The sequence below is a fragment of the Sturnus vulgaris genome, chromosome 13 (genome assembly GCF_052056855.1).
Source record: "Sturnus vulgaris isolate bStuVul1 chromosome 13, bStuVul1.hap1, whole genome shotgun sequence".
In the NCBI taxonomy this organism is placed as follows: domain Eukaryota; kingdom Metazoa; phylum Chordata; class Aves; order Passeriformes; family Sturnidae; genus Sturnus; species Sturnus vulgaris.
In genome coordinates, this window is record NC_142255.1 from 6,193,669 (window position 1) to 6,219,969 (window position 26,301).

At 36.4% G+C, this 26,301-nt stretch overlaps 1 protein-coding gene across 5 annotated transcripts in view; it reads left to right on the top strand.

Annotated features, from left to right (window-relative positions):
• Window positions 1-13,269, top strand: part of LRRC49 (leucine rich repeat containing 49) — a 42,278-nt gene extending 29,009 nt beyond the window's left edge. For all 5 annotated transcript variants that reach the window (XM_088172469.1, XM_088172467.1, XM_088172468.1 and 2 more), the window contains exons 11-16: window positions 1,764-1,915; window positions 3,874-4,111; window positions 5,343-5,528; window positions 9,283-9,392; window positions 10,040-10,193; window positions 12,182-13,269. In XM_088172469.1, the coding sequence (XP_088028595.1) occupies window positions 1,764-1,915; window positions 3,874-4,111; window positions 5,343-5,528; window positions 9,283-9,392; window positions 10,040-10,193; window positions 12,182-12,388 (1,047 nt within the window). In that variant the 3' untranslated portion in view covers window positions 12,389-13,269. The remainder of the gene's footprint in view (window positions 1-1,763; window positions 1,916-3,873; window positions 4,112-5,342; window positions 5,529-9,282; window positions 9,393-10,039; window positions 10,194-12,181) is intronic.
• The last annotated feature ends 13,032 nt before the right edge of the window (window positions 13,270-26,301 follow it).

Consider the following 26,301-nt stretch of genomic DNA (forward strand, 5'->3'; position numbering starts at 1 on the left):
AAAAGTCATGTTCAGTGACTAAGAATATGTTTTGATTTACTATATATTTGTATCCATGTATATTCCTATTTGATTTTTTTAAAAGAATTGATATAATAAAAAAAGACCTAGATACAGTTTGGGGAGTGTTTTGGATTTTTCTTTTAAAGCAGTGTTGTTGTTTGGTTTTGGTATTTCTTCTTTCCCTGTAAGACACTGATGTATTTAAAGTCTCTTCAGATTTGAAGTGTTGGTGCCAGATCTTAGTAGCATAAAGAAATGGAAAATAAGTAAATAATGTTCACACATGGTGTTGTCTTATGCTGTTGGAAATGTCTCTCTGACTAGAAAAAAAAAGTAGGTATTTATTTGTAATTCATGTTCTTAACCATTGATGTAATGTTTCCTTGTAGCAGAGGGTTAGTTTGTCTTGGTGGCCTAGATTTTGAGGTGCTTTTTGCTAGTGGAACATTCCTTTGGAAGAAAAAATATTTTTATTGCCTAGTCCCATCATTACTCAATTTCAACATTATATTTAAGACTTTAATTTAATCGAAGTGTATTTCTTATCTTCTAATAGTTTAGTGGCATAACAGTCAAATAGCAATATTTTTCATATGATTTGATGATTTTGTAGATCTCTCCTGGGTAAAAGGGTTCTTATGACTCAGGCTTTTTTCCTGTTCCACACATTTGAATTGAAGTAACAAATATGCTTATAGATACAACATCTAGAAAAAAACGTTGTCAGCTATAGGTTTCTTCATAGTTAAATCTGAAAAAAATATTTAGAGAAATATGTTTTGCAATTCTCTCTTACCATCACGTTTCTCCAACACTTCTTGCACTATATGAAGTGTAAATGAAATTATAGGCACTCGTTCAGTAGCAAACAATTGCTGTTTTTTCAATGTACTGCACTGAAAATGTTTATTTCAGCAACATCATCTCTTCTTTTTCCCTTGCTGATACTTGTCTGCCCAAACAGCAGGATTTCTTCATCTCTTTTTCCAGACTTCTTTTTTTATTGCTTCCAACCCACTCTTCTGGGAAAGTTTGAGATGTACTTTGAAATGTATAGAGAATGTCATTCCTTTCCAAGTGGTTGAACTCAGTATTTACTGGAACAAGAGAAAGTTACAAGTGTGAAGATTCTGCTAGCAGTAAAATTTGCTTTTTGTAAAAGGAATTCATGGAAGTTTTTGAAGTTCTATAGGAATCCAGCAGCCCACATCTGAGGGCTAACAAAGCAGTAGGGCTGTACAGTAATTGAGGTTGACACCCTCACCCTTGAGAACAAACAAAATTTTCTAAAGATTGTTGTGATAAAAAACACTGATTCCAACTTCCCTCCCCTTTTTGTGACATGGAGCTCAGTCATTGTGGAACTCTAAGTGTTGAGCAACTTATGCTCTCTAACCAGAACATCAAAACTCCCTGGGCAAATGGAACATGAACTAGAGTTTTGAGCTCTTTAAAATGGAAAAACTTGCAGAAGTAGCAGTTTCCATGTCCTAAGTAGCTTAACTTCATGCTATCATAAATTGTGGATTTATTATGTTACTTTCCTTGTTTCTTTATAACAAATTTTGTGAAATTATTTGCTGGCACTTAGGCAAAATAGCACTAGAATGATGCATTGATTTTAATGCATAACCACCCACACCAGTACAGTTTCTTCAATGTGAAACATAGAAAATGTTTTGCTTAAGCAGCATATTTCAGAACTGAAGTGCTGACCCTGTCCTGTCATGCCTTACAATGACTCGTGTGTGTTGTTCCAGGAAAAGAAGCGGTTAACGATTGGTAACATTGCTCGGCAATGGGAGATCCAGCAGAACAGAATTGCTCTTGAGGCTTCTTTAAACAAAGATAAAGAAAACGAGCCTTGCCAGATCAATGGCAGTGCTGCATATGTATTTCCTGAAGAAAGCAGGTATTTTATTGGGTGAAGCTTTTACTTGTTCATGTCTTAAGTTCCAGGTTTCTGCTTCTCACCTCTGAGATCTCGCTATATCATTATCAAAAGTACTGTATATGCAAATCAACCCTGAAAAGATGGTTTACTTTGCTTTTCACCATTAGAAATAAGTAATATGTTTGAAAAGAAATAGTACAGCAACTCATTGCCTAAAGAAGTGCAAGCTAAATTATTATGTGATTTTGCTAAATAAAGGACAACTTCATGTTTACAAGAAATGTTAAATGTGAATTCCTGAGCCTTCTTGAGGTTCTTCATTTCCTTAACAGCTTAGATTGTTGCCTTCAGTTTAAATTAACAAAATGAAGATATATGAGCATTATGAAAATTTCTAATCTTTGTGTATCAAGAAGTTTCATAGTTGTATTCAGGCTCTTAGTTTGAGCTGCAGCATCTTTTATTGGATTGCCTTCACACCCATGCTCTTTTAACAGTAGCAGTTATCAGACTTAGTTTTATTGTCAAGATAATTTTAGTTGTCTAGGTCTAAATACTTTTTTTGCTTATTTGCATCTGAATAAGTGGCCATGTGGCCAGAACTCACTGCAGAGCTTAATGAACAGTGTATGCCTTGGATTGGCTAAAAACAAAGTAGCACTTTAACCTTGGTTAGCTCAGACAAATGCCTGGAAAAACAGACTGCACAAACAGCAAGTACAACTTTCTGCTGTCCCTGGTCAATGCTGGAAATGTCAAGGATACTCAGGAAGTCTTTGTATCTCACAAGTATAATCCATCTGAGTTTCAGTCTATTATGGCTAGAACTGGTTCTTGTCTCCAGTCAAGTGCTACATCTTTTGAAACACTTTTTCCTTAGCATTTTTAAATTGCCATAATCTTTTCTATTCTTGTGCTTCCAAAGAGTTCCCCTGAATTCATTCACCCACTGCTTCCTTGCTTGCTTTGTTTCTTTGCCATTTAATTCAGTGTTAGTAATCCCTCCCCCATGACTAAGTCAGTGTAACTATGGTAGTTTGCTGTTGTTCTGTTAATGAGCAAATTCCAATTGCATGAGAATTGATGCTGTTTTGATGTATGTGTTTTATCATAGTGAAGAATTTCAAGGTGAGCTACTAAGCAACAAAATTGCTGGTGAAAGTCAGCATAGATAAGTCATTAGAGCTTCACATATGGAGCAGTGCAACAACATTTGCAGTTGAGTGAAATTTTAGAGTTCTGCTTGTTATTGTCAAGAGAACATCAGTCAAATGATTGCTTCTAGTCAAAATACATAAAAAAGACTAAAAATGTGGTAAAGAGTAAAGTAATAAAAATCATTACATAACTTTCTAAAACTGTAATTTGTGCTTATCTTGAGTTCTTTGTACACATTAGATCCAACCAGCTGAATGTATCATATTGGAAGTAGGCTAAAAAGAGGAGTCAGGAATACTGGATTTATTGCTTAATTTTAAAATTGCTCTTGTGAATTGGAAAGGTCACATTATTTGAAAGAAATGCTTGAGTTATTGCTTATATACACTTTTACATTTCACGTAGCAAACACAATGTGGAAGGGACATTCCTTAAATAAATACTTTGTTTGAAGTTTTGTTTAGGTATCTAAATCAACATGAAACATGCTAGGTTACCATTCTGACCTAAAATTTTAAAGCTGTTTATTAAATATGAATGGACTCTTTATGTAATTTGGCCCCACCAACAACTCAAATACACCCAGAGCCTTTCTACCGAAGAAGTAGAACAAATACAGTGTTACTTGATGGAAGAAGGGTTTTCCAGCCTTTAGTGTATTTGAACCAGATGGGGTACTGAAAATGAATGAATGCTGAGAAATGCCATTGTATTTGATAGTTGAGTTTTGGTGAAAGAAAGGACTGTTATTCAGTAGAGTGATGATATTATTTCAAAATCATCTAATTTATATCACTGTATTTTTATTTATTTTACAGATCTCTTGATACAATCCTGAGCAGTGCAGTACAAGGCTTGTCTGTTCTGGAGTCTCATTTAGTGGAAGTGGAAGGAGACACTCTTGGCTTGTATGGTGCTGGGGCACTGGAGTGCCTGGATCGAAACTGGAGTGTTCAAACAGCTGGCATTATTGCCACAGTCTCCTTTATGTTCATAGAATTTGATGAAATTGTTCAAGTGTTAGCAAAACTGAAGACAAAATTTCCTAACTGTGTGGTGAGCATGCCTCATGTTTCAGCTCTGAACAGCTATGGAATATGATTGTCTAATAGAACCTTACTTTGGCATAGCCCCCCCACTAAGTGCTTTCATGTAAACAGATACAGTTAAGAATTGCATATTTCCTTATGTTATAATGCTAACCTTGATACATAAATATCAACAATTTAAATTTAGGTTTCTTTTCAGACTGTTTATTTCTTTTAATTCCTTTGACCTACCTAATTATTTTTAAGTTACAAAACCTGTGTATAAATATAGTATTGTTGTTCTGTACTATTGTTGTGGATCCATGGTATCAGGAAGCCTTCATCTGTGTGAGTTCAAAGAGAAAATTGCTGATAGGATAGAAAGATGAAGATTAGGAGGAATAGCTAACTAAATCAGCACAGTTCATGAAATTCCTCAGTTCTTGATGGAGAAAAGAATCATGAATGAGAAGTCTCTTCAGTATGTGTCTCTTTTTTCTTCCTTAGTCATTCAAATCAGTTATTTTGATGCAAATGTTAAAACAGAGATAACAAACATAAGCAACTTGTAGCTCACATTGATTAGCTCTGGAGCTGCTTGCTGCTTCTCAAGATTTTGAGTATAACAAAATTCAATGGTTTAATTCAGACTGAAACATTTGTGGGGAGCTTAAGACAAATTTATCTGTCTTAATGAAACAATTGTTTCTCTGTGGGTGGGGGGGAAATTTGAGGGTGATAGCAGAATCACAACTAAATTTTCATCTTTACCCTAATTTTTTCCTCCTCCTTCTTCCCACAGTAATGTTGCTGTGTAGCATACACCATGCTCATAGGAACTTTAGTGTAGGGCAGGGTATGAGTTAGGCTGGTACCCTGTGCCCAAAAAGGGCAGAATATTTTAAAAGCATGTGTTGTATTACTTTTATGTGTAAATATTGCAGGTGCTTTACTTGCAGAATTAGGCATTTTTTTAAGCTTTATCATTGCTTTATGTAACATTGAAAATATTCCTGCTTTAAGTAAAGAATTTTAGAAATTGCTTGGGGGTTGTAATGTTGATGTCTCTTAGTATATGTAATATAGCACTTGGTTGATACATTGATGTGTTTTGCTACAGAGACCCAAATGAAATGAGCTCAGTTGCTCTATCAGACACGATTGTTACAGTCTGAAAATTTAATGGCACAGAATAGGAATCACTGTGTTCACTCTTTATTGTTTCCTTATCTAATTTATTTGGGTTTGACTTTTTTCAGCACCTGAAGTTTAAGGAGACAAATCTTGTGGCGCTGCAGCAGTTCAATGCGTTGGCTGAGATGCATCGCATGGAACAGTTGACAGTTGATCCTCAGGGAAATCCAGTTGTCAACTTCACTTTGTGGAAATATTATGTTCTGTTCAGACTGAACCATTTCAATTTACAGAAGATAAATGGAGTGAAGGTAGGGTGGTATTGCTCTTATAATTGGTCTTACAGGATAATTTAGTGTTGTTTTTAAAAGAGCAGATGAATTCCTAATGAAATGAGCCCAACCCTGTTAGTGTCTTCTCAGTATCAAGGGGGAAAAGATTTAAGTAGACTTCACCATGTAATTTCTTGTGCAATTAATATTAAAATTTATATAATTTAATAAAATTGTGTGAAATTATTATTAAAGAATGGCACAATTTTACTTGATTTTAAGAAGTACTTTTTAATTGGTTGTGAAAAAATCACAGCACTGAGACACTGAATACTTATGCAAAAGTGTTTGACAGACTCCTTAGTAGTTTACTGGATATGATTATTCACAATTGCCAGTGTTACAAAATACCATAGAGTCATGTGTTCTGCTTTAAGCCTGTCACAGGAAAAGTCTGACAAATAGATTTTTTTTTTTTTTCTGCTTGCTGTGTACGAGATCTTTAGGCTGTTTTGTTTTGGTTTTTATTGGATGTGCATTTTATGTTTAAATAAATAGAAAGGGCACTAATATTGCTGTTCTTTGTACTTTGTATTCCCCTTTATATCAATTGAAACTAAATTTATTCAAGCATATAAAACAGCTATTTTATACTTGGGCTTTGATCATAAAGGGGGTGAAAATAGTTACAATGCAACACAATGTTTGAATGCACATTCAATTTTAAATGCTAAATAAGTTTAAGAGATGTTATGGAAGTTAATTAGAGCAAAAATAATACACAGCTTTAGCATTTAGATCTGGTATTTTAATTTGGTCATCATCATATGTTTTGGATTAGATATACTTGTTATCTGATCCGGCCAAAGCTGGATGTTATGGTTTACTTGGTTTTAGTTATATAAAAAGAGCTTAAATGAATTAATTAGCAAGGAAAGGATGGATGGAAATAGGACTCACTCCAACAGCACAGTATCTTGAAAAGGGAAAAAAAAAAAAAGATAGATGTCCTATGAAAAATATAGAATAACTTCAAATTTAGTACATTGCTGAAAAAATGCTCTTCAAATTCAATTTTAAAAATATTAAGTTTATTTCTTTTTTTACTGCATCGTATTTTCAAAATCAACATTAGTGATTCAGATGAAAAGCAAACAGAAAATAAAGCTTGAGTTTTTGGTCTTCAGAGAAAGAAAGTAACACAACTGTTTAAGTTGACTTTTTGTTACAATCTCAAGGTTAACAAGTTCAGTCCCTGAGGGAAAACTTTGTATTTAATAGTTCTTGGGGATTAATTTAGTAAATGGAGCACATGTAGTGCAGCATGATTTTATGTAGGACATAATATAAATCTTCAATATGTATGACAAGAACATTTTTATCCTTTTTCAGCCAGACCACTCTACATGTAGATGTGCATACAGAAATTTTGTAAAATGTCATTAATAATTTGAAAAGTGCCTTAGCTAAGCAGAAGGAAGAGATGAGCTCTGGTTGCTGTTTTTCATTACCGTACAGCAGAAGTCATGATATCCAGCTTTGCAGATGTGTATTACCTATTGGATTAACATGAGTAATAGAGAAGTCTATTTCAATGTAAAGACCACAACCCCTGAAGTGATTCTTAGACCTTAGATCAGCCCTAAATAACAGTTTCAGATAACAGAGAGGGAAGTGTGCATATTCTGCTGTGCTGATTACCATTTGTGTGCCATGTTTGTGGAGACTATTGTCTTGTCAGCTCTGAGGTATGCAGGATTGCCAAGTAAAAAGCAGTATATATTAACTGAATGAGCTAAATAAATTGCATCATTCTAGCACTTTTAAACTGTAAAAAAACTCTTTAAGAAAGCTTTTCTTTTCTCCCCAGCCTTCCCCCACCGTTCCAGTTAATATTCCAGGCTAGAAGCTGAGTGTTGGTCAACCCCCTAACAATGATTCTGTGCCCTTGTCCAATTGTTACATTTACGAACTGTGAAGAAACAAATTGTGTTTATTGAGATACTACTTAAAGTTTTTCCTAGTGATAGTAATCTCAGATTAATTCTAAATTGTCAAGGTTTGAAGTTAGCAAGCCCTGCAGCCTGCTGTCCACCCTGTGCTATGGACTAGAGTGTGACAGATGCAGCCCTTTCCCTGAGCAGGGCCTGCTGGCACAGTCGGTGCCTGTTCTGTGCCCTTGGCAAGGAGTGGCCAGAAAGCCTCACATTTATGTGATACTACCGTTATAATCCTTTTGTGATTAATGGAGCAAACAATGCACTGCACTAAGATAGAGAACATGAGTTTATGTGAGCTGGAGACTGTATTCAGCATTGCTGTCTCTGTTGACCTGGTCCTTATGCTTCTCTTAACATAAATAAATACATTAAAACCACTTATTTCTTCAGCAGGCATTTCTGCCTGTGCTGGCCTTTGTTTCCCTAGCTGCCTTCTGTGCTCTTTGTTTTAAACCTTGCTTCTGTTACCAACTGTTCAGCAAGGTCATGTACTCCTCGGCTACTAACTAAGACTTACTTAAAATTAAGTGAAAATGAACAATTCCACTGTAAAAATAGAATTGACTTTACGTTTCTAATTTCCTGGTCTGTGTTTTCACTAATTTACCCCTGTGTTATGCTGTTGCAGTATACTTTAGACAAGTGTAGATTGTACAATCTCTAAACATTACACAAGAATACAATAAAAATCTGTTAATGTGGATCAAAATTCTATTTTGTTCACACATTTCAATAACACAGAACACAAAGTTTGTCTGGAAGTGCTTAGTAAATATTGTGAATATTGAAGTATACTTAATAATGGGTTGATTTCCCAAAATATGTTATAGGATGAATGGAAATTAAATTTTGTCCAGAAGTTAAGAAGTCAATGTGGAAGTTTCATTGTCCAGTGTTATCCAGGTCAGATTTAGTGATCATAAAGATTGTTTCTACACTCAGTAAAAAGCCAGAAATCCAGAAACTGTGCCAACAAACTTTTGGCAGTTGAAGTCAGTTCATAGTCTGGCCATCACGGTAGGAGAAACACAGGCCACGGTCTCCAGAGATTACAAGCCAAGACAAACCAAAAATAATAACCACCAGCACAAAAAAATGAATCTCTTCCACTTTCTTTACACTTTCTGATTTTGTATAAAATGAATCCTGAAAATTTTTCAACCATTGAAAGTTAGTTTAAAGAGACAACCGGAACTTAATATTGAAACAACAGTATGGTAGACATTTAGAGAAATATAATGAGTGAACACTTATTTTCAGGAGCTGAAAAATGCAGAGAAAATTTTTCCCTCTAAAGCCTCTCTTTTATAAAACCTTTTCCATGATGCTGCCAAAATAAGAGAGTCTGTAAGTTATCTTTTCACATGTGCATGCCCAGAATCTTTCTGTTTCTCCAGCATAACTTAATCAGAAACTTTCCAGTAGACTTTTGTAAGTGCATACAGTATGGAGCAGAATTAATATGTCTGGCCTTCAGAAAATGAATGTAAGAAACCTTTATAAAATTCCTTATTTCATGAAGACTATCATGAGGCACAGGGCAGCATGTATATGCATTAAAATATTCAGAATGACAGGAAATAAAACAAGCACCAGTACTTCATTTGGTTTCTTTCAAAATACATTTGAAGTGCCAGTAAAAGCAAGTCTGTGTTTTGAAGATGTGCCTGCAACAGAACTGTGTGCAGTGTTCTGTATATCAAATTTCAGTTAATTCTCAATGTACATATGTAATGAAATATGAAGGTGCTAATTTTGAAATGTAATTTTTTTTCCTTCCCACTCTCTCACAGGTTACTGAAAATGATATTGTAAAGGCAGAAAGGCTCTTTGGCATTCTGGCATACGTGGCGTCTTCGGAGCTGCCGCATTATCGCATGCTTTCCTTATTTGGAGAATCCAGGTAAAATACAAGGGACACAACTGGAGTTTGTCCAGAACGTGTTGTTTAACTCTTTTGCACGCTGTTATGATAAATTTTTTTTAGATAAAAATTTCACAAATATCATCTTTTAGAAGATAGGTTCTCTGCATAATGTGGAGGTGTTACCATCTCCTGGTCCATGTAGCCAGAGGTTTTCTCAGAACTTGTATGAAAACTGCTGAGGAGATGAAAAGGAACAGGCACACGAATGAACTGCATGTTCAGTTTTCTATTTGTACTGGGATTGTTGAGGACTTGTGGACCTGCATGATGAGAACTGGTTATTTTTAGTGGGTATTTTATAGTGGGTAATTAATGGTTAACAGATCTAAGATTATACTGTGAAAAAGGGTGCCAAACTCCTCTGTTTTTAGTCTTTTATAGACAAATACTTAATATAAGTTAAAGCTGCAAGACTTCCTATTTAGGAGATGCTATGTGATAAATATCAAAGTCAATTGTTTAGAGGCAAGTTAATGAAGGGACATCTAGAGTCCATACGTATTTTGAATAATATACTTCAAAGCTGAAAAGTGTATGTTCAAAAAGAGAGCCCCCCTCACAATAGCTAGAACATCTGCACTTAAAAGTTTTTGATAATTAGGATTGTAAATCTAATTTCACAGGAGGAAGCAATTCCATTTTCTGCTGGAGGGAAAGGGAAAGAAATCTGGAGTAGGGAGTGAGGAAAGTAGTGATAACAGAAGAAGCGGAGGGGAAAGCACAGCTCGAGCAACGTTGAATTACATGACAAAGGATTTTCATTTGGAAAAGCTTGAGGTAAAATACATCATTACGTAATATTTACATTTTCTGTTAGGTAGCCTTAGGCTGCTACTCATTGAGTTTATCTGTACATCAAGTTTCAGTTTTGCTATTGAGAATGGTGGTTTTAAAAGATGACTGATAACATATTTATGTATCTTATCAAACATTTTATCTAACTGAACTTTTTCTCAGAATACTGGAAAATGCTCTGTTTCTGTCTTTGAAGTGATTCCTGAACAGTACCACAGTCTCAGAAATACATTCTCACCCACAAGCCATGGAGTGAGCACAATATTTTAGGAAGAAAAATATGTATTGCACATGCTGGATTTTCCCTGAAGGAATTGGTGAAGAACACCTTCAGACAACACGTGAGAGTGCAGGCTGTAGTATAAGAAGCTGCTTCCTAGTTTTTAAGTGAGCTACAGGAAAATAAATAGATAGGCAATGTATTAGGTTTAATTATTAATAAAATTACAAGCTGGCTTGTTTCAGACAAGGGCATCAGTCACGCTTGTTTTAGTTTGTTTTTCTGATCTGCTAACTCTTTTGCTTGGGCAGAGGGAAATTCTTCCCAGGGAGAACATGATTTTTTTCAGCCACAGTCCCCTTTCTGAGTAATCATCATGAGTTCTAACTGTAGGCACTCTGCTTCCCACATTTGTCCCATTGTTTGCTTTTCGATTATGTAGAAATATATAAATCCTCTAGTGCAAGAAATTAAATCAAGCTCAGTAATCACTGAATTCTGTTATTCTATTGTGGTTTTGTTATCTCAGATCCACAGCATAAAAAGGAGACAGTGACTGCATGTGTGGAGAGATTAAATTAAGAAAACATTTTGTCTGAAAAGCTGTGATATTAGCTCTTACATCTTTGAACAGTATGGAGTAAGACAGTGAAGTATTCCTCTTGTCCTTTGCCATGGAACCAGCCCTATTATAAATAAAATAAAACAAGCTTAGTATTTGTACAGTCCATTAAATAAATGTGTTGTTTTCTCTTCCCAGTGCAGCAATTCCCATCTTGTCCTTTGCTGTAGCATTGTGCATGTGGCAGCAGGTACTGCAGGGTGTCACAAGAGTACATCCTGGCAAAAAGGACTCCTTCCATTCCCCAGCAGCAGTAAACTAACATCACAAATGTGACTGAAGCAGTGTATTGCTGAAGATGACAGTCTTGAGTCGTTGATTAATAATTGGGGTTTTAGCTGAAACTGCTGGAATGCATTTTCTCACCTTTATTAGTCATTAAAAACTTTCATTTGGGTGGCCTGAAGCATGATCTAACATTTTTAACAGTGCCACCATCTAAACTAGTTAGATATTTATATCCAATATAACTTACTGTTCAAAGCTTAAGGCAATTTAGAGAAACTTTACAGAAGCAGGGATTAATAGAGTTGGAGTTACTAAAATGCAGAGGTAGTAGTTGCACAAAGCACAGTATCCCTTTATTATTTTTAAAGGTTCAGCTTACTTCAGTATCTAATGTAACACATTAGGAACCAGCACTTGCCAGAGTGCCTGTGGAAAAGGATGAGTACTGGCATGTTTTTCTATGACAATGTTCTTGTTAGGGCAGGTAGAGAAACCCATAATTTTCAATTGTTGTACTATAAGGATGAAATTCTGGGAAGGGAAAGAAAGAAAAGTAGTTCAGTGTTTAACAGTGTCTGTAAATTTTCACTGCTATACCAGAAAGCAACTCAAATTTTAATGCTGTTAACAGATATTTATATAATTACTTGAAAGTTAATTCCAGATAAAGTAATGACTTAATATAGTATGAATATTATGAATACATTAAGGTTCTGTGGACATAGAAAAGCTGGACATAGACCCTGGGCCATGCAACTTAAAACCAAGGGGAGAAAGTACACAATAGCATCTGTCTGCTAATTGCTACGTTCTTTAATTAATTCAATTTTTGAGAGGGTTTTTTGGATTTGCTCTTGTTTAACCTTTTTTTCTTTCTTGTGTAATTTTTCTCTCATGCAGGAAATCAAAGAAAGAAAAACATTTTGCCAGATGTACGTTGAGAACTTAGTGAAAGAAGCAGCTGACATCAATATGAAAAACGAGTCTTTGCAGAAGCTCTGGCCTCAGATGTTCATTGAACTTGTCAGAGATGCAGTGATAGAAATACGCAATAAAAGCTCCTACATGAAGCTGTGCCTCCAGCGCGTCACTGAGCACAAGCAGTAGAGTCGAGGCGTCTTGTCTTGCAGGCTTTTGGGTCACTCTTCTCTCATGTTTTACAAACATAAACCAATAGAATATAAAATTGTCATCACTAGGGCATACTTCATTTCCTCCCCCAAAGGGATGCCTTTAAATCTTAATTAACTCGTAATAGTTGTGAAATCAAAGTTGACTTTCATACTGCTGTATCAATGCTTCATTGGTAACTGAAGTGATAGCATAGAAATGACTTGGTGATTGTTTTACCAAGTTCTTGTTTATTTTTTTTTTCTGCTACCCTTGATTCTGTAGTGCTACAGCATTGATTTTTTTAAAGAACAAATTTGCAAAACTTGCCTTATTTCTATTGAACACCTTTCAATTGTCATTTTTTGACTGCTGCTGTTTAAAAAACCCAAGAATAGTATTTAATTCTTTTATGGCCAGTAGCTAATAAATTATTTTTACACCTTGAACTCAATGAAGACTTGTTATTGTTGTTTAATTTGTGAGATTATAGAACGCTTTTTCACTTTAGAGTGTTCAGAATATTGACACTTAATCAGCCTAATTCTCAACTGAACAAATTGCCTAAATTTAATTTCAAATATTTTTCATTAATTTTATTAATAAAGTTGTGTGAATTGTTATAGGTAAAATATGATTCCAAGGTATACTCACTTGAGCTTTATTTTTATTTTGTAAAAATATGTTATATAATTTATTTTATTCGTTGATTACTAACTTATTAACTTCTGAGATTTGCCAAGATCAAATGAGCTAAAATGCATGCATTACATTTGGTAGGGAACTGATAACTACTATTCAGTTGTGATTCATTTCTGTGACTGTGTGAAAATTTCATATTGTCAATAAAAATAAATTCTTCACTTTTACCTTTCACAGATACTGTAAAGAAGTACTGTGTGCAAAGAAAATACTTCTCCTTAATGCTACATGAAGAGATGAGACACAGCTTGCCCCAAAATCAACTGTATGGGTAGAAAAAAAGCCCATTCCATAGTACAGTAACTGCTACAATAAAGAGCTTGCCAACTTCTGTCCAGAAATTGATTTTAGGAGGCATTAGCAAGTCCAGCTTGCTAATGGATAGCATTCAGATGCAGGTAGAAAATTGTGCCATTTAAATTTAATTTTTTAGTTCCATTGTATCTTAAGTAAGCCAATCCAAAATATTTGTGCATTTTTTTGCTTAATTAAAATTGTTCTTATTTTACTTAGGCTCATTTATAAAAAAGAAACTAAAGAAAACTTCCTGCCAGGCTTTCTATGACTCAAAATAAATTTATTTTTAAACTCTATCTAGAAGATATTTTCTGTCCAACAGGGATGCCAATACAGTTTGAGTTTTTATGCCTAGAAAATCATGGAATCATGGAGGTTTGGGTTGGAATGGACTTTAAGGACCAATGCTCTGCCAGGGGCAGGGACATTTTCCACATGGGGCAGCCACAGCTCCTCTGGGTAACCTGTGCCAGGGCCTCACCACCCTCCCAGGGAGAATTTCTTCAGTATATCCAATCTAAATCTTCCCTCTTTCATTTAAAGTCATTCCCCATTGTCCTGTCACCCCATGCCCTTGTTCAAATGCCCTTTCCAGCTCTCTTGGAGCCCTCATTGGCACTGGAAGGTGCTCTAAGGTCTTCTGTGACTCTTGGCCAGGCTGAACAGACCAAGCTCCCTGAGCCTTGAATGAGTAGCAGGAATTAAGTGGTCACAGGTATTTTGGGGAGTACAGTTTGCTTGCATTCAGATCAAGCTGGTACATCCATGTTGGCTGAGAGAATCCTGTTTCAGAGCCTGTGACAGGTTAACAGTGATGTGGGTACTGTTAAAAGCAATTTCCCATTTGGTTCATGTTATACTTGCAGGTAGTTGTTTTCCAGCCTGCAGAATGGAGTAGAGGTTAAGTCACTTAAATTCTAAGGCAGTGTTAAAATTCCTGAAGAAACTGCTCCAGCAGTTGATAGAATTTAATTTATCTGGGCGTTTTGAACTGCTTTATGGAATTTATAAGAAGATTTGTTTATTTGATGAGATTTTTGTTTCCTTTCCGTTGGAAAGTTGCACTCTCAAGTTTTATGATGCATTTTATTAAAGGAACAAATTAGGGCCCTGCAAAATGTGAGAAAAGGAGAGTTTACATTAGAGAACCAGCCAGTATAGAAATGATCATGCAGTAGGTTTTTAGATCTATCAAATACTTTACATCATTTCTGTGCCAAGGGGTTGGGTGGAGCAATTCCAGCTTCTGCATGAGGGTAGAAACCTCAGCAGCTGTGTGAAAGTGCAGAACTCTCCTGATGATGTAGCTGGAACAGATGGGCCCCTTTTGAATCAGATTCAGCAGCAGTAAAAGAGTGGAAAAAAATGTTTTAAGAAGATTGCATTGATCTAGAGGAACAGGAAGTCCTCCATGGGAAAATCAAGAGAAAAGCCAGACTTTCTGATATTAAGACTTTAGAAGCATAATCCTGGTTTGGGGCTTTAAGGTATGGTCTTGAAAAAATGAATCAGAGGGTATTGATGGGGAGTTGTAGAAACATCTTAAAATGCTCTGTATTCCCAGTGGTCTGTGAGTGCTACCAGTTTGGACTTTTTTCACTAAGAGATGCTGGTTAATAGCAGGATTGCTAAATGGCTGAAGTTAGGGTAGGTAAGCAGTTATTATAAATGTAGGAAAGATTCATGTTGGGCTCATATGTTCTTTTCACATAAACCCAGAAGGAAAAAAAAAAGCTTACATTTTCACTAATTCTTTTTAGGAAAAATGTGATGAATTAAAGTGATGTTAGACCTAAGAATAGAAAGAATTTTCAGCAGATGGAAGATTTAAAAATTGTTAGCATGCTGCATGTTGTTTTTGTGGTTACCTGAATTATTTCTTAATTCATACAGACTAATGAGATACATTCCTGTAGCTGCATATTAAGGAGATCCCAAGTACCTAAAGATTTGAAGGTCATGTAAGCAGCAAATTCTTGGATGTTCTGAAACTTAAGTGCCACATATATGAACGTCCTATGATGAGTTTTGATGAGTTAAAATAGCAATTGATATTGAAGATGGGGACCTTTTAATAAAACCTTCCAGTCTGAAAGCAGTTGTTTTTTTCTTCTTCAAAAACCTTTAAACACTGCATAAAACCGAAATTTGATGTTGTTAATACTTCACAGATATCCCATTCAAAGTAGACTAATCCTTTCATGTAGCCTGACTTCTGCACAAGACAGGAACTATTATTATAAAATATCTCTATGTTAGCTAGAAATCACCTTGAGGGTCAAGAAGATATTGGTTTAAGTATTTTAAAACCTTTTTGGTTTAATTTTTGGATTATTTATGCAATTTGTTTATTTCCTGGGACAAATTTCTTCTATGTCCAGACAAAAGCAAATAACAATCCATGATATTTTTTCCAGTTTCAGTTTAGCTGTCTCATGCACCAAAGTCCCATTATGTCATGCAGAGTCACTGTTTGTTATGCAACTGAAATTTGATCTTCAGTAAGGAGACTGATGAGGAGCTGTATTTCATACAGTCCTTTTAATACAGGATCTGAAGAAGTAACAGAACTGCATATTTGCTGCCACAGTGGAGCAGGGAGAGCAAATTCATTTGATGCAAACCAAAAGCTGATGCTGTCAGTTATGAGGAAGGAAAAGGTACTGAGCAAAGGTTTTAACTGAGTATAGAAGTAACATTGTCACACACTGCCTGTGAGCAAGGGATACATCTGAATCCAGAAACCGCTGAAAACTCTTTTCCATTATAGAAAAGTGAATTATCTTGTTCCACTGCTACAAATGTATTTTTATCATGTAAACTGGTTAAAATAATGACAACAATAGGCTAACCTATTGAAACAGATCTACACATTAGGTCAGGCTATTGTGACTCCACAATCTATGTATACATTCCATAATTTCAGGACAAGTGGATGCTTTTTTTTTAACCAGAGCTATGGGCTGTAAAAGTGGCAATGATACTTCCAGTTTCTACTTTTTATCATAGCGATACATCAGGATGAATTGGGTTTTGTTAGCTGGTTTATTCAAAGAAGCTAAGGCAAATATTTGCTATTTCTTCATATTAAGTAATAGTCATAAATAAGTGATTTAGATTGGGAGGTCAAAATCACAATAGCAGCTATTTGGTTTGATTGGGAAAACAGACTCCTTGGATGTTTTTCTGTTTCCACATCACACAAACTGCAACATCTTGAAGCTCAGTCCCAGTGAAATTATTTTTTTTTTTTAAGTTGGAGGCATCTGATTTTTGGAGATTTGTTAAGACTTGGTGTTTTGCTACATATATATGGAACAAGGAGTGGGAAAGAGACTGGCTATCACTTCATTTGACTGTCTGATAAGGTGGCTTTTACTACAAAGTGAATATAAAGTGATTTATTTTTTGCATACAGAAAAGGGGTTAGTGTGGGCTATGCTGACTTGAGACAATCTTACAGAAAGCTGAGAGGTATCTGCTTACACACATCACCTCAGACCTGGATTTTCTTGAGCATGAGCTAAAAAATGGAATCTGAGGGACTGTTTATTCAGCCCAAGTATTTACTTTGTTGGCAAGCTTTGCTAGGCTTCTGCTCTCAGAGGAAGAAGGAAAAGTTCATCTGGAGGAACTCTTGTCTCTGCTGTGGTGAAAACAGCATTTCTTTACAGGCTGTGTGTTGAGCCTTATATGCCATACTTCTGCACAGATGGAATGGGCAGACACTTCTATTTATTGTATCAAACATCAGGAAACACTGGTGAATAACTGAGAAGCCTTAATGGGGGAAAAAGTGACTCTTCTCAAATTTTAAGTTGTGTGGTTTTGGTGGGGTATTTTTTAGTTATGGATAGATGTATTACAAGCAGAAATGAAAATGACTGATGTAAGTACACTGATTGTATGAAAAAGTAGAAAACTGAAAATTAGAATATTTATACCAAATCGAGCATTAGAAGCATCCAGCATGCCCAGGAAATGTGTTTGTACAAGGTAACCCCATAGTCCTTACTACTGATTTACTGGCTTGAGGAGGTTCTTATGGGTAATAGTTTTATCCAGCTTTTTGGAAAATCCAGACTGATGGCTTCCTGATTGCTGTGGACTTTGGTTGATTGGTACACTATAAAATAATGTAACCAAGACAGCAGAATCATATTTCTTGGTGATGAATTGTGTTGGTTAATGGCATGACAATTCTTAATCCTATCTTTTGCTGCAATCTTCCCAATTAGGTAGGTACTTGCATACTAAGGTGCAATCTTCATTCTTATATAGTGCATGGCATCTGGTGTATCACTACATCCATAACCTGGACATTTTCCACTTTCAAATTTTTCCTTTCACTTCTGTTTGAATAATATGTGTATTCCAGAGCTTAAAAGCTGCAATTAGCAATGCTTCATTTTACACATAACAAAACTGGAACTTTTAATGAACACTGAGCAGGTCATAAATGAGTTAATTCCTTCTGGAATTCTAGACTTGGATAATATAAACAGCACTGACCTTTTCAAAACAGCAAGAATGACACCTTTCAAGAGTACAGGTAATCATGCAAAGCCTTTCTGTTTGTAGTATTGAGCACTTAACACTCCAGCACAGGAGAAAGATCCTGGAATGATAATGGCTTCCATCTATTTATAAATATATCATTAGGCAAGAGGTTGTAAATTTAATTCTCACTACAGTGGTGAAGAAATTGTGACTGTGAATGTGATGTTTGTCCTATATGCTCACATAGTCTATACATCTTACTTGGTCATGCAAATAACAGTGGTCACGTCACTCAGTAAAAAAAATAATTGCAATATGTAGAGAAGCTGTGACTTTACAGTGATTAAAAATACTGAGTTCATTGATTAGCTATTATATGACACTTAGAAATTATACTGTGATACAATATGTGCAGTTTGTGTTCTATTTGCATTAGGCTTCAATGATCTATGCTTCCTTATAAAATGAAGAAATTCTGAGGAGGGATGAAAGCAGCACAGAGTACAGCTTTTCTCAGTTTCTAACTCAGCACTGACAATAGAGTATATTAGGCTTCATACAACTTTTGTATTCTGGGTAAAATATTCGTGTGTGACTCTCAGAGTCCTCTGACTATGAAGCTGACTGTAAGTCCCCTCTGCAGATGTACTAATGAAAGGTTTAAATGCAAGTTGACCTGCTGCTGAAGTTTCTCAAAGGTATTTCCATTGATTTATGCTCTTCATTAGGATGCACAATCAAAACAAGAAAATCCAAACTAGATAACCTATGTGAGCTAAAACCTTGATGCTGTTGAAGTTGTTGCAAGATTCCCAGTGACTTGATTGAGAATTTTTTATATATATGGTGATGCCAATTGTGTCTTGAGTCTCAGATTAGAATCTCAACTAGGTTAGAAACTCATCTAGATTCTGTACTGGCTGGAGGAAAATAGACACTTATGTCCATATTTTCAATGAAGTGGAGTTGTTCTTTCTTTTTTTTTCCTTCCCTGTTAAAGTTGTGAAGATATTCTTCCAGATGTTGATGTCTGCAAAAGCTTGGATTTGTACTGACAAGCTCCATCCTTCCCACGTGTTGTCTGCTTCCCTCTCATGTGATTCCAACCACAGTGTTCTAAGCCAGTCAGAGCCCACAGAAATAGCCCACCTAAAGGTGAACAAATACAGGTTCTAGTTGGATTAGGGGTAAAATTTGAGTGTCCTAGACTTCCAAATTGAGAACTGCATGCCTCAAGGCACGCCAGACTTCAGTGAAATATAGATCAGTAAGTCCTTTTGTCACATTTGAGAGGACCTTGAGGGTTGGCACACAGGTTCTCTTCTTTGCTGATTTGAATGCATTTATTGCCAAAGGGGTAGAGTGGGAGACTGAGTTGGTGTAGACATTGTTAGACAGTAGATAACTGCTTTTGCACTCAAAGCAGTGCAGTAGCATATGTCTGTGAGGAGTAAAGTGTTGCAAAATATGTTAAATGTTCTTCGTGACAAGCCAGAAAGATGTGTTAAACATGTCAAAATAACCATGATATCTCATTTGTCAGACACAGCCATTTCTCTGGTGCTGAGCTCTCTGGTTGCAAGGGAGCTGCTGTCTCTTGTACAGAGACTGTTACATGCTGGGCAACTGTGAAGAAAGTAGGTCATTTGCAGATAATATGGGTGTTCAAGTTGTTGAGCAGATTCTTCTGCTACATTCTGCAGAGTATCATTCTCAGTATTTTCAGATTTATTTAAAAGAAAAATTGCTTCAGAGATGTGAAGCATCCTTTAGCTTTGTTGTTAGGATTGTTTTTTTGAATTGTGTGAATGTGTGTCTCATTGAAGAAGAGACCAAAATGGAACCACAGGTGGTCTGAGAAAATTGTATTACTTGCTCTTTCTTCTTTGTTGATATTGAACTTTTGCCCTTGTTTGATGATGCTGGCTGTAGCTTACTCAGGGATTAACTATAGTCTGTGTCAGAAAAGTACTTTAATAGATGTAGGTGTGCTTAGGACAGTTTCCAAATTCAGTCAACGTATGTTGCAATCTAAGATTAGTCATTTTTCACATTTTCACACCTTCCATCAGCACCTCACTTCAGCAAACTTTGTCATGTTGCAGGGGAAAACTAGCCTTTTGATAATGTGCATCTCAATATGGGATCTGTGAATATGTTTGATATCTTTCTGTAGAGCAGGTGAATGTCGATTGTAAAGATTCTCATGTTAAGAATATTTAGTGTAAGACATCTGTGGACTTTTATTACTGACTAGCTCTCAGTTTTTATTCCAGTCTCCTTCTTATAAACTACACTGGTTAAATTCCTCCAAACTGGTATTCAGAGGAGACCATAAGATAAAAAGCATGCCTCAAAGAGGATCATCCCCTCATGACCTACATTTTAATAGGAGCAAAAATGAACGAAAACCACTTTGTTGCATTAGATAGCTGGTAATGAGCTGACAAAGGTGTTAGGGCAGCCAGGTGCTGTTTATCTCCTCTGTACTGTGTATTAAGTATGGGGTAGCTACACAGTGAGCAGTCTTGTGTATTTTTAGAGGTGTGAGAACTGTTATGAGAAGCCAAATACTTCTTAATTTCCCGTCCCATACTCCACTTAGGAGACTCTCACTTTACCCACCCTTTGTTTCCAAGCTGCAGTGTATTCTGTTGTTACTTAAGGAAAATACTGTCCCCATTGGTTGTGGCTTCAGTGTTTGGTCACAGAGGGCAGGCACAGGCAGCTTTTTCCTTTTCCCAACCTCTGCAGTGGGGAAGAGCTAGAGGGAGGCTGTTCCTTAAGTGGCCTTAATTATTGGTGTAGAGCTGAAGTGGCACAGTTGTGTTTTGTGGAGAGGCTGAGAAGAGTGCTGGAGGTACAGGCACCTGTCAATCAGGAGAAAAATAGTTCTAGCACATCACATGGAATGTGAAATTCAGTGGGATCTTTTTTTCCTGGTTCTTTTAAAAGAATTTTTTATTGCTCTCACTTCAATTGAACCAGCAGATGAGAGAATCCCTAACTTGTCTGCCACTAACACAGACTTCATTAACCAGCACATTCACCTGTAACAGTCACAGGTCATGTTTATTTACTTTAATTTTTTTAACTAGTTTGTTTTATGTCCTAGGGAGAAATCACACCACTGTTTTGGGGTCTTTTTTATTGCTCGTTACACCTATAGCATGTGTAGTATTTGTGATAGACAAAATGGACTGAAAGCAGGTATTTTTGTGTGAGCTTGTGTGCTAAATACTTAATATCTCTTTGAAATATCTGTTGATTTAGAGGAATCTCATACTCTTGATTTCTTCATACAAATTTGTTTCAGAATGTTATCGATTCATTGATTCCTAATCAGAAGCATTTAGAAATCTACAAGATTGCCAAGTTTTAGCTTTTGGTTTTGTAGCATGTTATTTTTTTAAAAAGGATAGTTTAGCTAAAAATCTTGCAATCTTGCAAAACTTTAATAAGTTTTTGGAAATTGTCTTTAGCACCTCAAGTAAAAGTTATTTCAAAATTTTGGATAAAATTTTTTTCATCTCTTTTGGAGAAAGATTTCAAAGATTTATTTCCTTAACTGTTGAAAAGACTGTTTTGTGTGCTCAAGACTACTTCTTCATGAAGTAAATTTTTTCAGAAGGACTTATGGAATGTTCCAGAGATTAACTTGGTGACTATAACTGTTCCTCTTGTTTTAATTCTGGATTAAAGTAGTATGATGTCAGATGCTGGTGGACTTTCCTTTGTTCCAGCATTGTGTGATGACATCAGTCTTCACATCAGAGACAATTTGAGCTTAGTGGTACAACACGTTCTTGGCAGGAGTTGTGATACTGGGATCAAGATTTTGGCAAGGACAAACTCCAGAGTGATCTCCTGGAAATGATTCTTGGAAAATTTGCGATTCTTGGAAAATTTGCATCTACTTTCAGATCTGAGAAATGATTGCCTGCATTGGTAGCAATTTGTATTATTTCTTTCCTAGAGGGAGCTTGGAAAGGCCATGGATTCTTGCAGCTGCATTTAGAAGTATAGATACATTCTTATCATACAGAGGTGAAGGAACTGGTTATTTTTGTGGCTGCAATGGAGATAAGGAGCAAACTAGCTTAAAATTTTTAATTTTAGTCTTCCATTTTTCCCTCTCTGAGGCTATTGAGAAGGGGAGGAAGAATGGGTGAGTGGCAAGAGTAGAGGAGTTTAGGCTATGAGGTAGGGCGGGACTCTAATGGCAGTCTGAAATTAGAAATAAGCTTTTTTGAAGGGCTTCTCTAGAACCTGGGGAATTTGTCAAACCAGCTGGCTCTGGTGCACAGTGCTGTGGAGTGGAGGGAGGCCTACAGTGCTGCAGTGGAGTGAAGGAGAGCTAGACACAAGCATAGTGAGCTGAGAGCCAGGATTGCAACTTTGATTTCAAGTCTGTAGAGCTTGGCAGGTCTCTGTAATTTTGAGTGAGAAATATGTGCACCCCAACCTCAGTGAACATTTGTCTTTTTCTCATAACATTCTTTAACTGTTCTCTTTGGTTGCTCTCCCAGTGCTTTCCAGAAGGCAGCTTTCTGCAGGCTGTGTTAAAAGAGGATGCCTCTGGCCTGTGTCAGCTCGGGGATTTACATCACTATTTAGTATTTGGTACTCCTTTATTTACTTTAGGAATGTCGGTGATCACTGTATAAAAGGACGCAGAATAACTGTATCATATGAATATGTGTCTCAGTTTAGAAAGGGTAGGCCCTTTACAAATCCTTTATGAGCACTGCTGATAATCCTTGCAGTGTGAGGTCTCTCCTGGTCCTCCACCAGAGACATTCTCAGACGTTCCCAGCACCACCTCTTATGAAAACCAGTAACTGTTCAAACTTTCATGCAAGTCTGTGGCACTCACCATTTTTGTGTTTTCTAGAGGAGCAGTTACTTTTGCACTGCTTTTAAAGGGTTAATACATTTCTCAAAAAGCATTTTCACAGTTCTGTTCTGTGTTAGAGTGAATAAGTTCAAGAGAAATTCAGGCTAGATCAATTGTTCTGTTGGAGCACCAGCTTATTCCCATCTGCTGCTTTTGCTGAAAAGTTGGCAGATCATTTCTGCAGAGATAAAAGGTGGCATAGCTGGATAGAGTCCCCCAGCCCTAGTTTGAAAAGCATGCAAGTGGCTGAGAAGTTGTGGGCGACAGCAGCTGGCTGTCAACAGACATCTTTCCTTGGAGCTCTTCAGACATGGGCAGAAAACGTTCTGTTGCTGAATGCCATGCACTGTAAATCTGCTGGACTCTTCCCTTTGCACATACGTAGCAGGGAAGGGTCCAGCTGAGACACCTATTCCCCTTCGCTGGGAAAACTGTCATGGTTTGAGCTGGCTTATGTTGGTGTCTAAGGACAGAACAGGACTACTCATCTCTTAATGTTGACTAAGAGATCATGCCCTAATCTGCCAGCATTGCTTAGGGTCTTCCTCACACATGGGGTTTTAGAGGATGGTCTGTTATTTCAGAATTCACCAAGATTGTTACATTGCTGACCTTAAGCCAAATCTGTGCAAATCACAGGCATCCCATCTGAAAAGACTGACTGATGTGGTGGCTTGGAAAATCAGGGACAAACATGCAAAGAATCTTCAAACTGGCCTAAAGTGTTTCTTATACAGACCGTTTACTTTACAGAAAATATTACTGTTACTCCATTATGCCTCTTCCAAATATTAAAAATAAAAAAGGTATTTTCTCTGGCAGGACTTGCGCTTTAGGCTATAGATCAAACAGGTTGATACATTTTTCTGGCCTCTTTTATTTCTAAATTTTTTTGATTGATTTCTTTGTATTCTCATCAACATCTACTCATATTGCTTTTCAGTGTGGTCTGGCCAACAGTCTTGATACAGAGACAAAAATCTTAAGTCTTGTTTAACCAAGCTGGTAAGGAAGCTGTATTTTCGTCCTGAAGTGGGGAGTTGTCCTTGCAATACTGTACAGGGGTTTTGTCTCAAGATTTTCCAAGGTTTCTACACTAAATAAGTATTTAAATGCTACTTCATTAGCACTGAGGTCTGTTTGAACTCTTTTTCTCTGGAGCAGCAATTAAAATCAATGACCAACATGAAGCAATCTTAATGTGGGATTACATGCAGTTACTTAAAGCATGTTGCTGCTGGGTTTGATACTCCATAACTTTGTCCTTACGACTGTACAGCTGGAGAATGCAGCTGGTTTTAGCATTGCTGAAATTTGGCTGACTCTGCAACAGCATCCAGGCCTTTTTGGACACTGTGATAAAAATACAACACTGCTAGTGCTCTGTTTTTATTATTAGTGGAGGTGCAAGTGCTAAAAATATGTCTTGCTTTCACGAGAATCTAAGCACAGACAATGCTGCAGAGAGCTCCTTTCTGTCTGTGTCTCATTTGCCTGATCTATATCTGGAATTGAAAAGGGCCAGGAGGCTTCCACATAAATCTTTGAGATTTCTATGTTCCCCTCAGTCTCAGCTTTGATATTCTTTCTTTATAGAAAATGAGACTGTAGCTGTTTTTGTATCAAAGAAAACCTCAAGTATGTGAAGTTGGATGTAGGTGATGCAGACAGAAGTTTGCACAGAGCTTGTAACAATAGTGGGAGGTGTGAACTAATGCCTTTACTGAGTGTTAGCTCAGATATTTAGCAGAGTTGTCTAATTGTGTATATTAAGTATTAAATTCCTTAGAAAGAATGAAAATGCTAGAGACAGCAGAGCTGGATGTGTGGTGGGAGGCATGTTGATGGCTCAGGCTAGTGGCATTTGGGAATTGCTTCTGGTTGTTGGTGTTACAAAGGAGAAGTCCAACACTAAACTTCATCAGGATAGGAACCAAAGAGTGGGGACTTTAGATTTTTTAGTATCTCTAAGGTATATTTTATCCTGTAGGTAGAAAACCTGTCACACTTCATCCACATTCCTACTCTAACATTAAACAGAAAAGTATTAAAACACTTCCAAGTCTGAAAGTCTGAGACTTTTTTCCAGGAGTTCTGAATTCTAAACTGGTTGGTGGGGTTGGGTTTTTTCACCCTGGTACCTATCACTTGCAATCCTTTTTGCTTTAATAAACTGTCTTGAACCTGATTAAACATGACCATCTATATCTATGAATCTGTGGATGTGAAAGGTGAGGAAGGAAAAAAATTACATCTACTTATCCTTGTTTGGGGCCTGTGCTGCAGTTGATTAGCTTAATTAAGTTAATGGCTCACTGGATAACTCACTGCAATTGTTCATTTTTTCATTTTTTTACAGTATGCAACTTTTCTACGATGGAAAAGCTCTTTCCTCTTGATATCCCTAAAAAAAAAAACCCGAAACCCCCAAAAATGGGCATTTAGCAGGGCACTACTATGTGTATGTTGTATGCACACATCAGGTATGTATTCCATAAAGCTGATTCCCAAAGGAGAGTTTGATATTCAGCAAAGGAATTTTAACTGTAGAATGGATGTTAGGTACTTTCTTAAAACTCAAAAACCACTCCTGCATTCAGACTTGTTTTTGCAAGAAAAAGAAGAAACAGCAACAAAAAAAAAGCAAAGCAGAACCGTTTTTTGATATACATGATAAACATGGATGATACAGATTTATTCTACTTTTCAGATTTGAAACCACAAGAGACAGAATATTCTCTTCTTTGGTGGGATTTGAGAGCAGTTTGTTTCCTTAAATTTACTGACAGTGCTTAAGAAAATGATTTGTTTTGTTTTGTTTAGAACCAGGGGCCAAGCAGTTGCAGAGTTTATAACCCGAGACAGGGCTATTAAACAGACATATAGGCCATTTAATACACTAGAACAAGCTCAGAAAACCTCGTGAAAGAAAGAGGAAAACTAGTTTTGCAGTGGGACATTGGACCACACAATATGTGACTGTGACATGTCACTTGGAAGCCATTGCAATTTTCTTTCAGGCAAGTATGAAGACTTTACAGTTCTTTCATTGCATTATAAATCATTCTGTTTGCCATCTCTTTTTATAAATATCTTTTTTTTTTTTTAATCCATAATCAGATTTGAAGCTACAGCTTCAGTGAAATTACTAATGAGGACAGAAATAAAGCTGAATTTTATACATCTAAAAACTTCAGTTCTCATGCAATAGTTGTTTGAGCCCAGCAACTGGATGGAAAAGGCAGGACTGCAGCTTTTGTCTTGAGGATGATTTGCTTAGCAGGGTTCCCCTGAGTTTACTGTTGATTTTCAACTGTTTCCAAATTCTTCATTCCAGAGCTTCTACCTGAAAAGTTCCAAGCAAAGTTTCAAGAACTGTTAAATACTAATATGTAGCTCCTCAGGAGGCTTCAATAAATGAATGAGAAGGATTTATTGTCCCATTTGGACAACTGGTAAATAAGTACATTTTGCCAGTTCCAGGAGATCAGAAAGAGGTAAAGTAGCATCACAG